This window comes from Pan paniscus, chromosome 13 (assembly GCF_029289425.2).
Source record: "Pan paniscus chromosome 13, NHGRI_mPanPan1-v2.0_pri, whole genome shotgun sequence".
Taxonomy (NCBI): Eukaryota; Metazoa; Chordata; class Mammalia; order Primates; family Hominidae; genus Pan; species Pan paniscus.
This window is the reverse complement of record NC_073262.2, coordinates 104,911,473-104,930,687: the sequence shown is the minus strand read 5'-3', so window position 1 is coordinate 104,930,687 and position 19,215 is coordinate 104,911,473. Positions and strand designations below refer to the sequence as shown.

The window sequence follows — 19,215 nt, the reverse complement described above, 5'->3', positions numbered from 1 at the left end:
AACTGGAATCTGTAACAAATGGAAATTCTTGGGCTCTACCCGATACCCAGTAAATCAGAAATTTACTGTTTAAAAAGTTCTCCAGATGTTTTAGGAACTATTGTAATTTACAGTTGACCCTTGACACATACAGATTTTCTTCTGCCTCTGCCACCCCTGAGACAGCATGAGTAACACCTCCTCTTCTCAGCCTACTCAACTGAAAACAAGTATGAAGATCTTTATGATCATCCACTTCCACTGAATGAACAGTATTTTCTCAACACTTTTTTCTCTAGCTTATGGTGAGAATACAGTAATACGTAACATAATGTGTTTTGAGTTTGTTATTGGTAAGGCTTCTGGTCAACAGTAGGCTGTTAGCAGTTAAGTTTTGGGGGAATCATTAAGTCATACGCAAAATTTTCAACTGTGCAGGGGGTCAGTCCCCCTAGTCCCTTATTGTTCAAAAGTCAACTGCACTTCTTTTAGAAGTTTTTTTAAGAGACAGGGTTTGCTCTGTCACCTGGACTGGAGTGCTGTGGTGTGACCATGGCTCACTGCAGCCCCAACCTCCTGGAGTCAAGCGATCCTCCTGCTTCAGTGTCTCAAGTAGCTAGGGGTTAAATCTTGACTTTACCACATAAACCTCTTCACAAGCATTATCTCACTTAATTCTCAGAGAAATCCAGTTTCGGATAAGCAAACAGGTTCTGAGAGTTTAATTTATCCTAGTACTTTGCTACCATGCACATGGACCCTCATCTACCACCACCTGAGCTTGTAAAAAATGAGGAAATCTTGGGCTCCAACCCAGACCTGCATTTTTTTTTTTGCTCTGGTGGCACTAATAGAGCATCAGATTTGCATTTTATCAAGCAAGGTCTCTAGATAATTCCTATGCACACTAGCTAGGGTTTGAGACATTTGGCCCTACTCCATGTTATCCTAAAGGGTACAAATACAGCTGGGATAAAGGATGAGCCTGAGCCAAGTCTGAAAATGGCCATAGAGAAGCAACAGATGGATCAGAGAACCCTTCACGGGCAGCAAATAAATCTTTTCTAAAAGAGCCCTGGAACAGAGCACCAAAGTTGGAGGAGAGAGGACAGCTCACTCAAGGGCCTTGTAATTGTGCTGAGGAGCCAGAAGGCAATGGACAGATACAGCAGTTTAAACTGGAAGACAGAAATTTACATTTTTGAAGGGAAATGGAGAATCAGTAGGTTTTCAGCAGAGTTTTGTGGTGCAGCCACAGAAATTCTTCAAATTTACTAATAAAAACTAGGCATATAAAATTCACCCGAGTTTCCGATTTCAAACTAAGTTCACAAGGCTCTTCATTAGAAGTGTTTCAACAGTACCAAGTAGAACAAAAACCTACCTTTTGGTTAGTTTTTTAAATAGTTAAACCTTCAGCCCTTATGAGAAGTGGTTGCTGTATGATTTAACTATGCTTTCTCTGGGCCTGCAGAAGACTATTCAAATAACTGGAAGTTTATTATTTAGGTTTCTCAAAAACCTACCTTGTTTTGCATGTAAACCTTTTGACTATGCAGCTGGGTAGGTGGTTAGGCCTTTTTCATCAAAAGTCGGTCATAAACTAAGTCTGTTTTGTCCTAAATTAGGAATGTATCTGCGGTACCAGTGGGTGATGCGAAAATGACAGTGTTCTCCTGGGAACAAGATAACCAGTTTTATTATGTAATTTTGTCTAGGGATGGCTGCATGTATTTTATCAACATTTACTTCAAGCAAATTAAATTTGAAGCCTAGTAACATCTCTGAAAGTTTATGTCATTTCATTTTCTACAAACCAGTTGGGAGAGGTAAAATTGACCATTATCTGTGATTTACAAATGAGGAAACCAAAGAGGGGCTGTTGACTTGAAAAGCAGAGGGGGAACTCAAAAGCCATAGTCATTCTAGTGTCCATCCACCAACAGCTTTTACTGAATTGGGCTTTAGAATGATGTCTATGACATACACAAACTGGCAATACATAACAGTGCTGTAAAATTCATGACTGTCATGACTATAAGGTGGTCTACCAGGCTTCTGTTTGCATATTAAACACTACCACTCAGAAATAAAGGTTTCTCTTTGCCATTTTATTGTCCTACTTTATACCTCATTCCAACTGGCACTTTTTTTTTTCTTATTTTTTCTCTATTCTCCATTATTTATGATCACTTTGTACAACCTTTAAAAAAGTCACTTCAGGCTGACTACTTTAAAAACAAATCAGGGTTTTAAGAATTATTTTGGTATGCCTTTTAGAATTGCAAACAGTAAAGGGAGGGATACTGTCTCCCACCCTTTTGAACTAAAAAGTTTTGCTCACCTAATTTAAAAATTTGAATAAGAAACAAATCTTTATTTAAATAAAGAGAGGTAGAAAGATTATAGGTGGAAAATAAAAAGTAGTCCAAAAGGCAAAAGAAACACATTAGAGTGGGGTCTTGAATTGGTCCACTTAATCACTGCCTTCCAAAAGATTAAATTTCAAAACAACTCTCACTTTTCAGTTATAATTATCAAAACAATAATCATCACATGGCAAACTATAGAAAGAGCCAAAGATTCTCTACCTAAGATATAAAGAGATCACAAAATTGTCTTAAAATACAAAGAAAATTTTATTTGTATATCAAAGACTCTAAGAAATGATGACATAAGGTTAACAGACTTGATGTCAAGACAAATAGGTTTGAAGTTATAGATGATAAATCACTTTGTTTTACTGAACCTTCCCTTGATTACGTTAGACAGCATCCCTGGTATGCTCCCAGTTGAATCTTAAGCATGATGTGTGTCCGGGTGATATAATCGTAATTCCTTTCTGTTAATCCTCGTTATCTCTCTTTTTTTTCTTTTTCTTCTTTTTCTCTGGACTCTGAAAATAGCCAACAAGAATGCTTTGAAAGAGCTGAAATTGTATGGGTGAGTAATCACATTGAAAATATAAAAACCCCACCTATAAAAAAAGTAAGCTTGAGCAAATCATACTCCTCCCCTCAATGCAAACTTGATTTTTAGTAATAAATTCTAGATTTGGGAAATGGCCTTTTATAATATAAATACAACAAAGCCATTTCACTTTTACCTCTCCATCAATGAAAACCATTTTTTAAAATGCCTGCTCATTTCTGATATAGAAAATAGATTGAAATACAGAGAACTGGCCCCTCCAAGTGAAAACCGATAATTAAAAACAAACATACAGCAATTGCTGTGCTGGTACATGGTTCTTCCTCAGAAAGTGGTTCTTCCTTAATGTGTTTCTTTTTACCCTTTTTCTTCTTCTTCTTCACAGATGTTTCTTCTTCTTCTGCCACTTTTTCTTCTTCCTCTTCTTCAACTGAATAGGGTAAGTGTAAAGGCACAACAAATTAACACTGTATCAGATCTCACTCCTTCCAAAAACATTTGAGTCCTAGTTTTTTTCTGTCATTCTCATCAACTACCAAATGTTTGTTTTGTTTATTTTATAATTGGGAAGGTTCTCCAAGGCCTACCACTAACTTTAACGAATGATATAGATAGAGCTCAGAGCAATCTTCTCACGATCATGAAGTCATGTATAAAAATCAGGATTAAAACAAAGGTCATCTGATCTCCAATCATTATTGGGAAGAAAGTCAATTATATTAGAAATGGTTAAGAGCTTGCACTCTGAAGTCAGACGGCCTGGGTTTAATCTACCTGCTGCAACCCTGAAAAATTGTATTTACCCTTGGTGAAACTCCCTATCTATAAAACTTAAGAATGCCTTATCTTACTGGACTGTTACTGATTTAAAAAGATGATGCACAGAAAGCACTAAGTATAATGCTTAGCACACATTACAATAAGGACTCAACACATAGCTATCATTAGACATTCAGTGACCAGCTGGGTGCAGTGGCTCACGCCTGTAATCTCAGCACTTTGGGAGGCTGAGGCGGGAGGATCACTTGAGGTCAGGATATCAAGACCAGCCTGGCCAACATGGTGAAATCCTGTCTCTAATAAAAATACAAAAAAGTTAGCCAGGCATGGTGGTGCATGCCTGTAATCCCAGTTATTCAGGAGGCTGAAGCACGAGAATTGCTTGAACCCAGGAGGCGGAGGCTGCAGTCAGCCAAGATCACGCCACTGCACTTCAGCCTGGGCGACAGAGGGAGACTCTGTCTCAAAAAAATAAAAAATAAAATAAAAAAGAAAAAGAAAAGAGAGAGAAATTCAGCAATTCAGCGACCAAATAATATTCATGTCAGACTCTGTACTAAACAATTCGAGCAAGGCACAAGAGGCAAAAATATTCGTTTCCCTATGAATCTTTTTTATTTTAGTGGCAGAGTGGAGAGACATAAATGATACATTACATAATAGATATTAAAGTGGTAAGAATAAAAATAAAGCAGGAAGGGGAATGTTGGAAAAGGGCAGTATATATGGCCATTTTAGGCAGAATGGTCGGCAAACTCCTAGAAGAGGTGAGGGAGTGAATGAATGATACATGTATCTTGAGGGAAAATAGTCCAGGTAGAGTAGAGCAGATGCTTAAGTCGTAAGGCGTTTTGGAGGGCAGGTGGGATAAGTGGATGGATAGTAGGTTCAGGAAATAGCAAGCAGGTCAGTATGGCTGGAACAAATTTAGATTTAAAAAGCTAGTGGTGGTTCCACTGTGGCTACTACATACTTTCAAGTGGAACTGAGAGGATTTGCTGTCAGACTAGATTGAGTTATGAGAAAAAAGTCAAGGTTGATGGCCAAAGCAACTGGAATTGTCACATATAGAAAATGGGAGAGGACTGGGCGTGGTGGCTCATGCCTGTAATCCCAGCAGTTTGGGAGGCCGAAGTGGGTGGATCACAAGGTCAGGAGTTTGAGACCAGGCTAGCCAACATGGTGAAACCCTGTCTCTACTAAAAATAAAAAAATTAGCTGGGCGTGGTGGTGCGTGCCTGTAATCACAGCTACTCAACTGGCTGAGGCAGGAAAATTGCTTGAACCTGGGAGGTGGAAGTTGCAGTGAGCCAAGATCATGCCACTGCACTCCAGCATGGGTGACAGAGCAAGATTCTGTCTTGGGGGTAAAAAAAGAGGGGGGAAATTGTGGGATGAAAAATTGACAAATAAATTGGAAAAGCTTATTGGATACACAATTGAGGATACAAAGGACAGAGTTTGGTGCCTCAAATGCTACTAGTGGGTTTAGGGATCTCCTTACTTTTCAATAAAAAGAAGCATAAAAGTTAAATAAATTGTTTGTTTTCTCTATCAAGTATACTATCCACATTTGTAGATCATACACTTTTGACCACTAAGCTACTTAGAAACCAAGTTAAAGCAATCATTGTGTTAATGCTTTACTCTTTTGCTAGACTTGCTAGTAGGTGTTCAATAAACCCAGGTGTAACTAATAATGGGGCGCCTGCTTATCAACTTCACAAGACAGCCTAGTTAACTGGTGAGCACCTATTAGATATTGTAACTATGACGGCAGGCTACCAGTATGTATTCCTTCCAGTCCGCTCCGTGTAAGAGAAACAATGAAGAAAATCACTGTTCCATCAATTCTATATTCATTCTTAACTATAAAACAAAAAATTTTCAACAACCAATTTAGAAAACACGTTCCTTTTTTCTCTTAATTCTCCAAATAGTTCATGTAGGAGAAATGAAGTTTTGGAACTCTTAGTAAAATACCTAATTTGACTAAACTTCTCACATTTCCTCTGTGCAGTCTGATAAATTTAACAATATCATATTCCTAGAGAACATAATGGCATTATTAAAACACCACTAGCGTTCAATGAGCAGTTTTATAATAAAGTGGGATGGCATGTACTTTTAAGACTCACAAAATCCACAGTTCTAAAGAAGTGAGTATAAGTTGTGTTAAAAAAAAAAATTCAAACTAACCTTTAACTTTAATCTTGGCTTTTTTGGCTTTCTTTTCAGTAATTTCATCCTCTTTATCTACCTGTTCTATTTTGCGTTTTTTAGAACAGGTTGGAAGTGTGGAGTCACCAGAAGGATCGTAAGTCTTCACTTCACTGAAAGACCCAAAAAGTTTTAGAAAATCTCTAACAAGTATCTGGAATTGAAATAATTCTCAAGAGATAAAGAAAATGCCATTAGATAATACTTACATAAGCACACAATGTTGTTTCATTTTAGTGGCTTTGGGGTAGTTTATGAAGACTAATAGTTTCCAAAAGTTAAAGGTATTAATATTTTTCAAGTAGGTCAATCACATTCAAGAGAAGTGGTGAGCTAAATGAATTCTGATTTAGTAATCAATGTAGTTACTATGGTACAGGAAAACACTCAATCAGCATGGGGGAAATGAAAGGAGAAAACGTCTTCACACCTAACTAGAAAGTGAAAACTGAACCATCCAACTTTCAGAACACTGCTCAATGGGAAAAAAAAAAAAAGGCAGAACAAAAAATCTAAACCAAGCTTAGTATAGAAGTCTTCATCACAAGATCACAAGAACAAGAAAGGATACAAATACATGCACATGGAAAAGATTCCACAGAACCCAACATTTGCTTTTGTTCTAATGTAAGCAGAAAGAAAATACTGAAATGGGTGCCTAAAATGTGAACGGATGCTTTAAGTGCATATGTTTAAAGTAAAAAGTACGAATTGCACAGGAACATTAAAAAAATTGGTTCAAAACAAGCTAAAAAATGTTCTGTTTTTTAAGCAGACTTGTAAGCTGCATGACTATTTCATTTTTTTAGGTTAAAGACATTTATAATTTAAGAAACAAAGAACCATGTTTGTCAACTAGAGATAATAAGTTATAGACTATAAATATTGCAGAATGTATGGCTATTGTAGAAAGCTTGGAAAATTCACAAAAAAGAAAATGTGAATGCCCACAGAAACACATTTGATTTCTTTCCAGAAAACACTAAATTATACTTAACTATGTACTTATAATTGGTAATGTTCTATATATTAATTACTCTCCTCATCCACTTACAAGATTTTACTATTAAAATTCTTGAAGGAGGCCGGGTGCTGTGGCTCACGCCTGTAATCCCAGCACTTTGGGAGGCCGAGGCGGGCGGATCACGAGGTCAGGAGATCAAGACCATCCTGGCCAACATGATGAAACCCCGACTCTACTAAAAATACAAAAATTAGCTGGATGTGGTGGTGTATGCCTGTAATCCTAGCTACTCGGGAGGCTGAGGCAGGAGCATAACTTGAACCGGGGAGTCAGAGGTTGCAGTGAGCCGCGATCGTGCCACTGCACTCCAGCCTGGCAACAGAGACAGACTGTCTCAAAAAAAAAAAAAAAAAAAAAAATCTTGAAGGATTATGACTCCTGAAAGTATAATTTATTGGGTTAATGACTAGGAACATTTTGAAGAATCTTGATACATACTGTGAAATGGCTTCCTAGAATAGCTGTGCCACATTCTACCTGCATCATCACAACCTCACCAGCATTGAGCATTGCCTCAAATAATAACCCAAATACCCCTCCACATACAAATCTTTTGTTAATCTGATAGTTAAGTTTGAATGCTTTGTCATGCCTCAGCCATCTTTAGACTTGTTTTCTGTCTTTATACTTTTTACAAAATAGGTTTCTGTAGGGATTAACTCTGAATGAACTTTTTTTGAGACGGAGTTTTGCTCTTGTTGCCCAGGCTGGAGTGCAGGGGTGCGATCTCAGCTCACTGCACCCTCCACCTCCCGGGTTTCAAGCAATTCTCCTGCCTCAGCCAGGTGCCCGCCACCACACCCAGTTAATTTTTTGTATTTTTAGTAGAGATGGGGTTTCACCATGTTGGCCAGGCCTGTGTTGAGCTCCTGACCTCAGGTGATCTGCCTGCCTCAGCCTCCCAAAGTGCTGGGATTACAGGCATGAGCCACTGTGCCCGGCTGAGTGAACTTTTTGATAAAGAACATATTATAGAGGAACTTTAGATTAAAAAAATTTACTACCAATATCTGGAAATGAATAAATTAAATATGTATATGAATGAAAACTAGTAGAAGTTAATGCGGAAAACTAAATGGCATGGAAAAAAATTAGGGGTGCACAACACGGTTAACTACAGCTAACAATGTATTATATTCTTGAAAATTGCTAAGTAGATTTTAAGGTGTCCTCACCACAAAAAAAGTACATAAGACAATGCATGTTAATGAGCCTGACTTAATCATTCCTCAATGTGCACATTTTCCAAAACAACATGCACACAATAAACATACACAATTTTTGTCAAATAAATAAATCTGAAAAAACTATGGGCACATCAAGGTGAAGTTTACAATAAAAAATTACTGTCAATAATTAACATTTAAAAAAACTATTCACCCCATCCTCACTTAAATGTACTCACCTTTTGTGTTCATATTTTTCTGTTTTTGCTAATGCCTTTCCTGTTCCACTTATTTTTCTTATCTAAGAAGAAAAGGAAAAATTACAAATACAATTCTAAGTCATAATCTCTTTATAATACACTATACAGTCTAGTGAATCAGTGGGCCAGCAAACAGCAATTTCTGCTATTTTTTGTTTTGTTATTTTGAATAGCATATCCTAATGGCAAATGCAGTTGGATACATCAATTCTTGGTAAATAATAGCAATTGTTAACAGTAGGCACAAAAAGAATACTTTAGACACACTAATAAGTATCATAAAACTGTTTAGCAGATGAAGTTAATAAATTTACTCAGTTTATTAACTTTTGACAAGTAATACTTCTGGAATAGGCATGATGTAGTTCTTACCCCTCTGTCTTCCAAAGTTCTCAACCTGGCCTCTAATTTGGCTCTGTTCTCAACTCCCATTGCAGAACTTGAATCCTCACCAAAAGCATCATAACGGATAGCCAAAACGGTTTTGGCTGCCAGCATTCGAGAAATCTAATAGAAAAACATGAAGAACTATATTCCATGTTCAGATGTAAAATCCTCAATAACTTGGATGTTTTAAAATCAGGAGTTATAAAACCATTATGAATCATACAATTCAAATCATCCATCGTATTTCAACCTTTGCCACAATCTAATGGCCATATATCACCACCAACACTTCTGTGGCTGAAAAGATTTTACAGCAATTCATGTCAAATATTAGCTCAAACTAGGATTTTTTTAAAAATATTTTTAAACTTTAGTTTCTACTCAGTGACATTAGTTCTGTGCTATGAGGTCACAGAAAACAAGTGCATCTTTTTCCTCGTAACAATCTTAAATATGTGTGGGTTCTGGCCGGGCGCGGTGGCTCACGCCTGTAATCCCAGCACTTTGGGAGGCCGAGGCGAGTGGATCACGAGGTCAGGAGATCGAGACCATCCTGGCTAACACGGTGAAACCCCGTCTCTACTAAAAATACAAAAAATTAGCCAGGTGTGGTGCCGGGCGCCTGTAGTCCCAGCTACACTGGAGGCTGAGGCAGGAGAATGGCGTGAACCTGGGAGGCAGAGCTTGCAGTGAGCCGGGATGGCACCACTGCACTCCAGTCTGGGCGACAGAGTGAGACTCCATCTCAAAAAAAAAAAAAAAAAAAAGCGTGGGTTCTTTTTCAACCTAATTAACATTTTATTTTATTGAACGCTTTATTTTCCTCCACCACTCTGCTCTAAATTTTATCAATTTTCAGTTTAGATCTGTTAAACGACACATCTTTCAAAAACATTGAAAGTACTTAACTTGTCTAAGCCTCAGTTTCATCATCTGCAAGATAGAGATACCTACATCTCATAAGGCTACTAAAGATTTAGGACAGGCACGGGTGCTCACACCTGTAATCCCAGCACTCTGGGAAGCCGAGGTGGGTGGATCAGGAGGTCAGGAGTTTGAGACCAGCCTGGGCAACATGGTGAAACTGGTCTCTACTTAAAATACAAAAATTAGCCGGGTGTGGTGGCACGTGCATGTAATCCCAGCTACTCAGAAGGCTGAGGCAGGGAGGCAGGAGAATCGTTTGAACCAGGGAGCTGGAGGTTGCAGTGAGCCGAGATCAAGCCACTGCACTGTAGCCTGGCGACAGAGTAGGACTCCGTCTCAAAAAAAAAAAGTTTAGTGACTTCTGTCAAAGTGTTTTAGCATAATGCATATGCTATTTTTTATGATTCGTAAATGTTAGATTTTTTTTTTCCTGCCAGAGATAGTATTTTCAGTGTGCCAACCACAGGGAGATTCTAGGGGAAAAAAAATACTAACACAATGGAAGAAACTGGCTTTAATCCAACCAATAACAGTTTCTTCTAACCTTATCCTTCAGTGTACACAAAGCGCTTTTTATTTAAATAACTCACCATTCCCTATTTAACAAGAAAGAGACAATAGAAGATTTAATGTGTACTACAGAGTAGAAGAAAAATGGGTTGTAAAAAATGAAAAAGTCTAACCTCAAAAACAAAGCAAAACCCTGTAACACACCTTTCCTTTGTGTTTGGGACTTGTCTGGCCCACGAGTGAAGCATGATAAATGAGACCATACTTAGGGGTATCCCGTCTAGATTTGAGGGCTCTGAAAAGTGCCTTTTCAGCTCCAAGAATCTGAACGGTAGAAGCTGCATGCTTGGCCAAATTTAAAAGAGAACCTACAAAAGAAAAAAGTTACAAAGAATGCACCTCCAAATATATGAATGTTCCACGTACTAAAACAAAAGACCTATAGAATTATTACAGGCACCATAATAAATAAAAATCACATATAATATAGAATTCTATAATCCAGAATTCCCTAAAAATCTTGATGTTTCATTTGTAATTCCTTCATTAGCACAAGCAGGTTTGCAATGAATGCCTAGGACAAACTGAAGGCTAAGCTTATTAAGTTCAATGTTTCTATTCACCTGAGAGATGGTAGTACTATTCTAAATTCCATTAGTATACTACAGGAGTGACATAAATGTCACACACACGAACACTAATCTGGTCCCTGCTTTCTGAGATTGTATCAAATATTCTATTGCTTTAGATATGAAAAAGCCTACAAATAAACACATTTATTAGGAAGAGATATTCCTAGAAGTATCTATTAATAGTCCCCTACCTGTGCTTTCACTTTGTGTGGTAAATTACCTGTGGTTAACTGCACTCTGAAAATATTAAAAAGGAAATTCCAGAAATAAATAGTTCCTAAGTTTTAAATCTCTTGCTATCCCACTCAGCTCCCCCCAGGACATGAATCATCCCTATCTACCCATTAGTCACTTTCGTAGCCCTCTCCGTTGTGCAGTACTGCAGTGCTTATATTCAAGTAACCAATGCACAAAAACAGTTATGCTTGCATTTTTTTTTTTTTTTTTTTTTTGAGATAGAGTTTCGCTCTGTTGCGCAGGCTGGAGTGCAGTGGCGCGATCTTGGCTCACTGCATCCTCCGCCTCCCGGGTTTAAGCAATTCTCTGCCTCAGCCTCCAAGTAGCTGGGATTACAGGCACCCACCACTACACCCAGCTAATTTTTTTTTGTATTTTTAGTAGAGATGGGGTTTCACCATCTTGGCCAGGCTGATCTTTAACTCCTGACCTCGTGATCCACCCTCCTCAGCTTCCCGAAGTGCTGGGATTACAGGCATAAGCCACCACACCCGGCCCTGCTGGCATAGTGTTATAACTGTTATATTATGACTGTTGTTGATATCCTACTGTACCTAATTTATAAGTTAAGCTTTATTATAGATATGTATGTTTAGGAAAAAACAGCATATACAGTATAGGATTCAGTACTATCCTCTGTTTCAAACATTCTTGGAGGGGGGAGCTTAAAATACATCTCCATAAATAGCTGGGGACTATTGTTATCAACATGCTGCTTAGTTGGATATGCTGTATAGAATATTTCCTGTCAGAAAACAGACTCTATTAATACTATGAACTTAAGCACTAGACATAGTTTTAAAAGTGTAACAAATACATAGTTCTTTTTTTTTTTTTTTTTTGAGATGGAATTTCACTCTTGTCACCCAGGCTGGAGTGCAATGTCACAATCTTGGCTCACTGCAACCTCCACCTCCCGGGTTCAAGCAATTCTCCTGCCTCAGCCTCCCAAGTAGCTGGGATTACAGGCTCATGCCACCAAGGCTGGGTAATTTTTGTGTTATTAATAGAGATGGGGTTTTATTTACCATGTTGGCCAGGCTGGTCTCGAACTCCTGACCTCAGATGACCCACCCACCTCAGCTTCTCAAAGTGTTGGGATTACAGGTGTGAGCCACCACGCCTGGCCAACAAATACATACTTCTATTAACCCCTGCCATTGCTTACTGCTACAAGTTTAGCTATACCTATGAAAATGGGTAGAGACAATGAAATCATCTGATCTTATAGCTGAGGGCATTTGAATGAAACCTTTGATTAATGATGTAGCTAAAGCAGTTACGCCAGGCCGGGCGCAGTGGCTCACGCCTGTAATCCCAACACTTTGGGAGGCTGAAGTGCGCAGATCACCTGAGGTCAGGAGTTTGAGACCAGCCTGGCCAACATGGCAAAAACCCTGTCTCAACTAAAAATATAAAAATTAGCCAGGCATGGTGGCAACACATGCCTGTAATCCCAGCAACTTGGGAGGCTGAGGCAGGAGAATTGCTTGAACCTGGGAGGCAGAGGTTGCAGTGAGCCACTGCACTCCAGCCAGTGCAACAGAGTGAAACTCTGTCTCAAACAAAAAAAAAGGAGTTATGCCATTTTAAACACTCTGATGCAGATGATATATATTATCTTTTTTGATGAATTATAACAATGTCTCCAAGTAACATAAAAATGATGAATCAGTACTTCATTGTATTTGTAGGTATTCAATTACATAGCATTTTAATTATAGCATATCATCCTTATAATACTGCCATACACATATACAAAGTTTTATTATAAATCAGTTGTTGAAAATATTTTTGAAAGTCAAATATATTACATCCTCACACTCAATAGTGAAACTAAGGTAATCAATCAAGGGCACAAATCCTCTGCAGTGATTTTTTTTTTCTTTCTCTACAGTGATTTCTTAAAACTGTATTCAAATCTAGGTCTAGTGAGTTTTTATTATGAAAATGTTAACTGTTTTATCGTCCTGCATTCGTCCGATTGTTCTAATTAACCCTAACAAACTTCTAACAATGGACCACAAGTGTCTCAGAAGAGGTAGTGACTAAAGATGCCTTCATTATCCAAAAGGAAATCAGGCAAACAAATAGAAATCATCATTGAACACTTGGCCCTTAGTGATCTCCCACATATCATCTACTTTTGTGTTATCAGCTAAAATTTCTTTAACAGCTGTAGTTTAAAGATGTAAACAAAATCCTAACCAGAAAATACTTCAAACACTCATATTTACAAATTACGTTAAAACCATCACCTGCATGAGCAATAAGCCGTGCTCCAACTAATTCCCCAACCATGACTGTAACATTGGGTGCAATGGCCATCATTCGATTTTGTAGATATTCATAGAGCTGGGTTCGATATTCAGAGATTTCAATCACCTAGTATAAGGAATAAAGTTAAGTCATAAATATCGTATGAGTAAAAACAGTAAAAATTCCTGTCTAAAACACTGGAGCCCTCAATTATGAAAGAGCAGCTACACAACCCTGGGTACTGGGTACATCACCTATGCCTAACATCAGTTTTCTTTTTCTTTTTTCCCAGGCTGGAGTGCAGTGGCGCAATCTCAGCTCACAGCAATCTCTGCCTCCCGGGCTCAAGTGATTCTCCTGCCTCAGCCTCTGGAGTAGCTGGGACTACAGGGGCCCGCCACCATGCCCAGCTAATTTTTTGTATTTTTAGTAGAGACAGGGTTTCACCATGTTGGCCAGTATGGTCTCTATCTCTTGACCTCATGATCCTAACATCAGTTTTCTATAAGATGGCTGTAATGAGGACTTCGTTATGTAATGTATGTAAACTACTTGGTCCACTGCCTGAAAATCTTAGTCAGCGTAACTGTATTTTTAAAAGATTCTAAGCAGCCCAGGCACAGTGACTCACACCTGTAATTCCAGTACTTTGGGAAGTCGAGGTGGGTGGATCATGAGGTCAGGAGTTCAAGACCATCCTGGCCAACACGGTGAAACCCCGTCTCTACGAAAAATACAAAAATTAGCTGGGCATGGTGGCACGTGCTTGTAATCCCAGCTATTCGGGAGGCTGAGGCAGGAGAACCGCTTGAACTGGGACCTGGGAGGCAGAGGTAGCAGTGAGCCTGAGAACGTGCCACTGCACTCCAGCCTGGGCTACAGGGTGAGACTCTGTCTCCAATTAAAAAAAAAAAAAAAAAAAAAAATTTCTGAGCAATAAACATTTGTATCATGCTCTTTTTAATTCCTATATGGCTACCTTCAAATCTGAAAGAAAAAAAAAATCACAAGATACAGACATAAAACTCAGAATTAAAAGGCTCAATCCATAATTGTCTGCCATCTTTTTTTTTTTTTTGAGATGGAGTTTTGCTCTTGTTGCCCAGGCTGGATGCAATGGTGCCATCTCGGCTCACTGCAACCTCCCCCTCCCTGGTTCAAGCGATTCTCCTGTCTCAGCCTCCCGAGTAGCTGGGATTACAGGTGTACGCCACCACGCGCAGCTAATTTTTGCATTTTTAGTAGAGATGGGGTTTCATCATATTGGTCAGGCTGGTCTCGAACTCCTGACCTCAGGTCAATCCCCGACTCGGCCTTCCAAAGTGCGGGGATTACAGGCGTGAGCCAACGCGCCTGGCCTTCTCTGCCATCTTAATTGATTTTTGGTTAATTCATTATTCAGACGATGATTGTAAATTACTTCCTTTTAATATGTATTTCCCCCTTTTAAGTATACAAATCATGATGGCATCAGATGAGGTAGTGACTGAACACCCTCATATTTATGTTATCAGGTGAACAACAATAAGTGTAAAAATCATCATTGCCATCAGAAAAATTAGTACTATAGAGCTGGTAACACCACAACTAGATTCTCCAGGAGTAAAATTTACCTGGGTGCAAAGATGCAGAATATTGCAAATATCTTCTTCTGAAACCTCTGTTCCCATTGATATCTCTGCAGCTGCTTTCACTTCTGCTTCAACTTCTTCTGGCAGCAACTCAGAAAGCTTGGCAGAGGCATAGTTCTTCCTATCGCCTATGGAATGTTTGCAGGGGATGAGGGAGAATCACTCTTCAACAAATTATATAAAATCCAGCAAATAGTCAAAAGAAAAAGTAGAAAGCCAATGAAAAGGATGCCTAAACAAAACAAAAAAATGAAGAAGTTTGACCTAGTATAACAGTTTTCCTCATTTAAGGGTTTAAGTTTAGACACTAAATGTCTCCCCACCACCTTCTTCCAAAAAATAATCAGAGTAAAAAGAGGACAAAATATGCCACAACACTTATTACAGAATATAAGTGGCAAAAATTTAAAAAAGACAGGACTAATAATAATGTCACAATTTTATACTGAAGCTGGGGCCAGTAATTCGTAAGGCAAGTAAACCATCAATCAATCAAGTTCCTCTGTACGTTAACAACAATCAACAATCAAGTTCCTCTGTATATTAACAGTACAGACGGCAATACTGCTATTTAGCATTAGGTATTAATATCATGTTATAGGCCATCAAAATCTAAGTTAAAATTCATTTTGTTTCTTAAATTTAAGACACTAAATTGCTACACTTCCCAAATACACAGAAATTGCAAAAACCCTGGGAATCTTGCTTAACAAAATGCTATACGTCATGTTTTAGGATGCAATCAAATTCATTTACTTTCAATGCCTTAAAGGATGAACAAATTACTCACCAACTTTCTGTAAACACTTGCAGTATGTCAAATTATCTGAAATAATTTTTCCTAATTCAGGGAAATGCCAGCCATACCATTCTCTACATCGCATAATGTAGTTGTTTAGTTCTTTATCCAAGTCATCTAACAAGGCTGTAGTAGATTAAAAACAAACAAAAAACCCAGGAACTTAAAGGGATTTATTGTGGTAAAACATACACAACATAAAATTTAACACTTCAGGCTGGGCACGGTGGCTCATGTCTGTAATTCCAGCAGACAGGCAGATCACGAGGTCAGAAGTTCAAGACCAGCCTGGCCAACATGGTGAAACCCCATCTCTATTAAAAATACAAAAATTAGCCAGGCATGGTGGTGCACACCTGTAGTCCCAGCTACTCTGGAGGGCTGAGGCAGAAGAATCACTTGAACACAGGAGGTGGAGGTTGTAGTGAGCCGAGATCGTGCTACTGCATTCCAGCCTGGGTGACAGAGCAAGATTCCGTCGCAAAAAATTTAAAAAAAAAAGAATAAAAAATAACACTTCAACCATTTTCAAGTGTACTATTCAGTAGCATTAAGTATTCTTATGATGTTATGCAACCATTACCACGATCTATTGCCAGAGCAATTTTATCATCAGAAACTGAAAAATTCTGTACCCATTAAACAGTAACTCATTCCCACCTTCCCCCCAACCTCTAGTTATCTTTATACTTCTGTCTCTGAGTTCACCTATTTTAGGTACTTCATATAAGCAGAATCATGCAGTATTTTGTGACTATTTCACTTAGCATATTTTCAAGGTTTATCATGTTGAAATATGTATCAGAATTTCATTTCTTTTTAAGGCTGACTAACATTCCACTGTGTGAAGTGGCTGGGTGTACGTTACCCAAAATGCTTGGGACCAGAAGTATTTCAGAGTATTTGCAAACACGTATGAGGTTGAGGATGGAACTCGAAGTCTAAATAGGAAATACATCTACATTTCACATATACCTTATATACAAAACCTTGAAGGTAATTTTACACAATATTTTAAATAATTTTGTGCATAAAACAAAGTTTTGACGTGTGGTCAGGTGTGGAGTTTTCCACTTGTGGATTTGTGTGGTACCACAAAAAGTTTTAGATTTCAGAGCATTTTGAATTTCAGATTAGGGACATTCAAGCTGCATCCACAATGCAGTTTATCCATTCATCTGTTAAAAGGTATCTGGGTTGTTTCCACTGTTTGGTTTTGTAAATAACACTGTTATGAACATAGGTGTACAAGCAACTCAGTTCTGTTTTTAATTCTTTTGGGTATAAATCTAGGAAAGGAATTGCTGGTTGAGCGCTTTTTTTTTCTTTTTTTGGAGACAAAGTCTAACTCCATCACCCAGGATGGAGTGCAGTGGCGCGATCTCAGCTCACTGCAACCTCTGCTTCCTGGGTTCAAGTGATTCTCCTGCCTCAGCCTCCTAAGTGGCTGGGACTATAGGCACACGCCACCTCGACTGGCTACTTTTTTGTACTTTTAGTAAAGACAGGGTTTCGCCATGTTAGCCAGGCTGCTCTCGAACTCCTGAGCTCAGGCAATTCACCCGCCTTGGCCTCCCAATGTGCTAGGATTACAGGTGTGAGCCACTGTGCCCAGCCGAATACTTTGTTTTTTTTTCTTGAGACGGAGTGTTGCTCATGTTGTCCAGGCTAGAGTGAAATGGTGCAATCTCGGCCCACTGCAACCTCCGCCTCTCAGGTTCAAGTGATTCTCCTGCCTCAGCCTCCTGAATAGCTGAGATTACAGGCGCCTATCATCATGCTCAGATAATTTTTGTATTTTTTACTAAAGATCGGGTTTCACCATGTTGGCCTGGTCTCGAACTCCTGACCTCAGATGATCCACCAGCCTCTGCCTCCCAAAGTGTTGGGATTACAGGCGTGAGCCACGGCCGAATGCATTTCTAAAATAGAAAAACGATTAAGATTTTGATTTTTTTTTTTTTTTTTTTTTTAGTGAGATGGAGATTTGCTCTTGTTGCCCAGGCTGGAGTGCAATGGCACGATCAACTCACTACAACCTCTGCCTCCAGGGTTCAAGTGATTCTCCTGCCTCAGCCTCCCGAGTAGCTGAGATTACAGGCATGCACCACCATGCCTGGTTAATTTTGTATTTTTAGTAGAGACAGGATTTCTCCATGTTGGTCAGGCTGGTCTCGAATTCCCGACCTCAGGTGATCCTCCCGCCTCAGCCTCTCAAAGTGCTGGGATTACAGGCATGAGCCACTGTGCCTGGCAGCTTTTGAGCTTTCTAAAAACCATTTAATGACATAGCAGAATACACAACTACAAAGATTGCACTTATGTTTTTCACATTTTCATGGAAAAATACAAATGAATTAATTAACGTAATGTTAATTCTGTGATTCATATAATCTCCAAATAGTCAACCTCCGCCTCCTGGGTTCAAGCAATTATCCTGCCTCAGCCTCCTGAGTAGCTGGGATTATAGGTACACGCCACCATGCACATTAAATTTTTTTGTATTTTTAGTAAAGACAGAGTTTTGTCATGTTGGCCAAGCTGGTCTTGAACTCCTGACCTCAGGTGATCCACCTGCCTCAGCCTCCCAAGTGCTGGGATTAAAGGCTTGAGCCACCACACCTGGCCTCCTTTCTCTTTCTCAACAGACAGAATCATAAAAGATAGTTTCAACAGTATGAAAACGCATGAAGGACAGAGCAACAAATCGGACTTTGCATGTACTATACTTACAAATTGCCTGAACAATCATTGTGTCTACTTTATCAGCGCTAAACTTCAATCTATATCGAGACAGGCTGGGAAGAAAGGGGAAAATAAATTAGTAAGATAGCATCTAGGAAAAGCATTTAAATTAACACCTTAAAGTTTTTTTTTGTTTTTGTTTTTACTCAAATCGGCCTGTAGTCAGAGCTGTAATTGGTTTTTCTAAGAAGAAAAATCAGCTAAGTAGAAATGCACCATACGAGACCAGAAAATACACATTAAAAAAAAAAAACTATATGTGCTGCTATGACCTTTATTTCTGTAACATGAATGAGTTTATGTATGAATGACAAATAGGATAAGCTGTGTAATACAAAAGTCATATTGGACTGGGCGTGGTGGCTCACGCTTGTAATCCTAGCACTTTGGGAGGCCGAGGTGGGTCACCTGTTAGGAGTTCGAGACCAACCTGGCCAACATGGCGAAACCCTGTCTCTACTAAAAATATAAAAATTAGCCAGGCATGGTGGGGCACGCCTGAATCTCAGCTACTCTGGAGGCTGAGGCAGGAGAATCGCTTGAACTGGGGAGGCAGAGGTTGCAGTGAGCCGAGATCACGTGCCACTGTACTCCAGCCTGGGCAACAGAGCACGACTCTGCCTCAGAAAAAAAAAAAAAAAAAAGCCATATTGGTTCATGCAATTTTTTATAGCACATATTAAGCTTTATACTACCAGTTAAGAACTTTGCAGGACTCTTAACAACTG

General features: G+C 38.9%; 1 protein-coding gene and 2 non-coding genes across 7 annotated transcripts in view; all 3 read right to left on the bottom strand.

Annotated features, from left to right (window-relative positions):
- Positions 1–2,594: 2,594 nt before the first annotated feature.
- NOP58 (NOP58 ribonucleoprotein) overlaps positions 2,595–19,215 on the bottom strand; it is a 37,873-nt gene continuing 21,252 nt past the window's right edge. For 3 of the 5 annotated variants that reach the window (XM_003820765.5, XM_034954817.3, XM_034954818.2), the window contains 10 exons: positions 18,476–18,540; positions 15,734–15,868; positions 14,926–15,071; positions 13,312–13,438; positions 10,389–10,552; positions 8,733–8,867; positions 8,340–8,401; positions 5,890–6,023; positions 3,204–3,340; positions 2,595–2,875 (listed from right to left, as the gene is read on the bottom strand). In XM_003820765.5, coding sequence (XP_003820813.1) covers positions 2,825–2,875; positions 3,204–3,340; positions 5,890–6,023; positions 8,340–8,401; positions 8,733–8,867; positions 10,389–10,552; positions 13,312–13,438; positions 14,926–15,071; positions 15,734–15,868; positions 18,476–18,540 — 1,156 coding nt within the window. In that variant the 3' untranslated portion in view covers positions 2,595–2,824. Of the gene's footprint in view, positions 2,876–3,203; positions 3,341–5,889; positions 6,024–6,119; positions 6,279–8,339; positions 8,402–8,732; positions 8,868–10,388; positions 10,553–13,311; positions 13,439–14,925; positions 15,072–15,733; positions 15,869–18,475; positions 18,541–19,215 lie in introns of those variants that run through there. The other 2 variants (XR_004670277.3, XM_034954820.2) reach the window with 2 other exon arrangements.
- On the bottom strand, positions 13,081–13,164 carry LOC112439188 (small nucleolar RNA SNORD11). The gene has a single exon (XR_003027486.1). It is a non-coding gene; the product is annotated as a small nucleolar RNA SNORD11 (small nucleolar RNA).
- LOC112439189 (small nucleolar RNA SNORD11B) lies at positions 14,775–14,864 on the bottom strand. The gene has a single exon (XR_003027487.1). It is a non-coding gene; the product is annotated as a small nucleolar RNA SNORD11B (small nucleolar RNA).